The sequence below is a fragment of the Buceros rhinoceros genome, unplaced genomic scaffold (genome assembly GCF_000710305.1).
Source record: "Buceros rhinoceros silvestris isolate BGI_N320 unplaced genomic scaffold, ASM71030v1 scaffold5341, whole genome shotgun sequence".
Taxonomy (NCBI): Eukaryota; Metazoa; Chordata; class Aves; order Bucerotiformes; family Bucerotidae; genus Buceros; species Buceros rhinoceros.
In genome coordinates this window covers 15,242-16,920 of record NW_010393555.1, presented here as the reverse complement: position 1 = coordinate 16,920, position 1,679 = coordinate 15,242, and the positions used below count along the sequence as shown (strand labels likewise).

The 1,679-nt window shown below is 49.4% G+C and overlaps 1 protein-coding gene across 1 annotated transcript in view; it reads left to right on the top strand.

Moving 5' to 3' along the window:
- Positions 1–1,679, top strand: part of IL21R (interleukin 21 receptor) — a 14,347-nt gene that overhangs the window by 917 nt on the left and 11,751 nt on the right. Inside the window, exon 2 of the mRNA XM_010144883.1 lies at positions 1,541–1,643. Coding sequence (XP_010143185.1) covers positions 1,541–1,643 — 103 coding nt within the window. The remainder of the gene's footprint in view (positions 1–1,540; positions 1,644–1,679) is intronic.

The following is a 1,679-nucleotide window of genomic DNA, read 5'->3' as shown; positions in this document are numbered from 1 at the left end:
ATTTTATTTTTGTTTCTGAAGCTGCCAAGGATGGACAATTCATCCTAGGTCTAACTGGGTTTAGGACACTTCACAGTTCCCTTCCGGGTAACAAGCTGCCCTCCTCTTAATTCTGTTGACAGATTCCTGGCCCAAGGTATGTTTGCTGCCTGGGTGTAGTAGTCCACTGACCGATTATCACAACAGTCTGCACCCGCCACTGGACGTGCCCGCTGTGCCTTGTGGCTGCGAGTGCAGGGACAGCTGCTTCGCCAGGGCCGTCACTTGGTCGGGGGTGGAGCAGATGTTTCTGGTCCGTTAATGCACACGCTGCCCGCGTCCCATGCTGACTGTTCTCTGCACGCAGTATTCGCTAGCTGCGAAACCAGGCATTGCGGCTGTGGGGCGTGTCATGTAAGCCCGGTTTCGTCTTATGCAAACAACGCTTCTGAAAGCAAAGCACGTTCAGAAGGGAAGGCAGGAGGCAGGAGTGCAGCTTCTCTAACCAGGCGAGCAGCAGAATGACAAAGGGACGTGAATTCACAACTCGGTTAGCACCAGAGGACTCGGGTGCCTGATGGCTGCGAAGTAACGTGCTCCCATCAGGCTGGGGGCAGCCCCGCTGTGGGGAAGGAGCCACGCTTGATTTAAGCATGGAAGTAACAACCTTGAGAGATCTTCCTCCCATCAAAAAGGGGTGACACAGTACGTGGCAGAGATGAATAGTCACTGTGGTAGGCGCGGTTTGCACCAGCACGGCATGCTGCATCTCCTGCAGCCCCTTCTTCACTCTGTGATTCCTGGCGTGAGAACGGTGGCTCTCGTCAGCCCCAGATGCTGTCAGGAGAGGGCTCACCAATGCAGACATCTCTCACGGTAGTGCTGTCTTCCCTGCCTTGAAATCCAGGGAGGTAAGTGTGTTACGTGTAGAACAGTGCTTTTGTACAGCACGTATCGATACGGATACGTGAGCAGAGCTCCCGCAGAACAATTAGAAGAGCAAAAATGCTGCTTTGTGACCACTTTCAAATTAGCTGATTTTCTTAATGACCACTGCAAATTCTACAGTTGCCTCTCAAGTTCTTTTTAGAAGCCTGTTTCAGTTTAGGTGATTAAGAAATAGTGCCTATAACTTTAGTATCGGAATGATTTATGGAAAATATAGTGACTACTGTTTCTGGTTGGGTAATCACGCCTCTTTTATGTGCTACTTAAGCTACGACTTTTGCAGAAACACGGTGCATTATTGACCATAGAAGAGGGGACAGAGAGAAGTTTGGGAATTCAGTCACAACTTGGGCACTTCTTGATACTTCGGCATGCCATTTGCTGCCACAGCACTGTTAATACATTTTTGTTTGATGCTTATCCTGCTGTCGATGGCTTGCCTCCCTGTAGAGGTGGAACACATCTTATGCTCCCAGTCTGGAGACTTTTGGGGGTGCAGGCATGGAGTAGTCTGTTCCCTTTAGATGTAGCCCCGAGGACTCTGTGTGTTGAGATAGTTCTGTTTGCCTCATCATGGAAGCTGATATTGTGTTTTCTCTTTCCAAACCTACAGCTACCTGTGAAAACCTCACTTGTTTTGTGGACTATGTACAGACCCTGTCCTGTATCCTGAGAAATGACTTGGGTGCCGGTTCATATAACCTCATTGCAACATGGTACGTCTCAGTAGGATGAGCAAAGTGCTTTCAGCA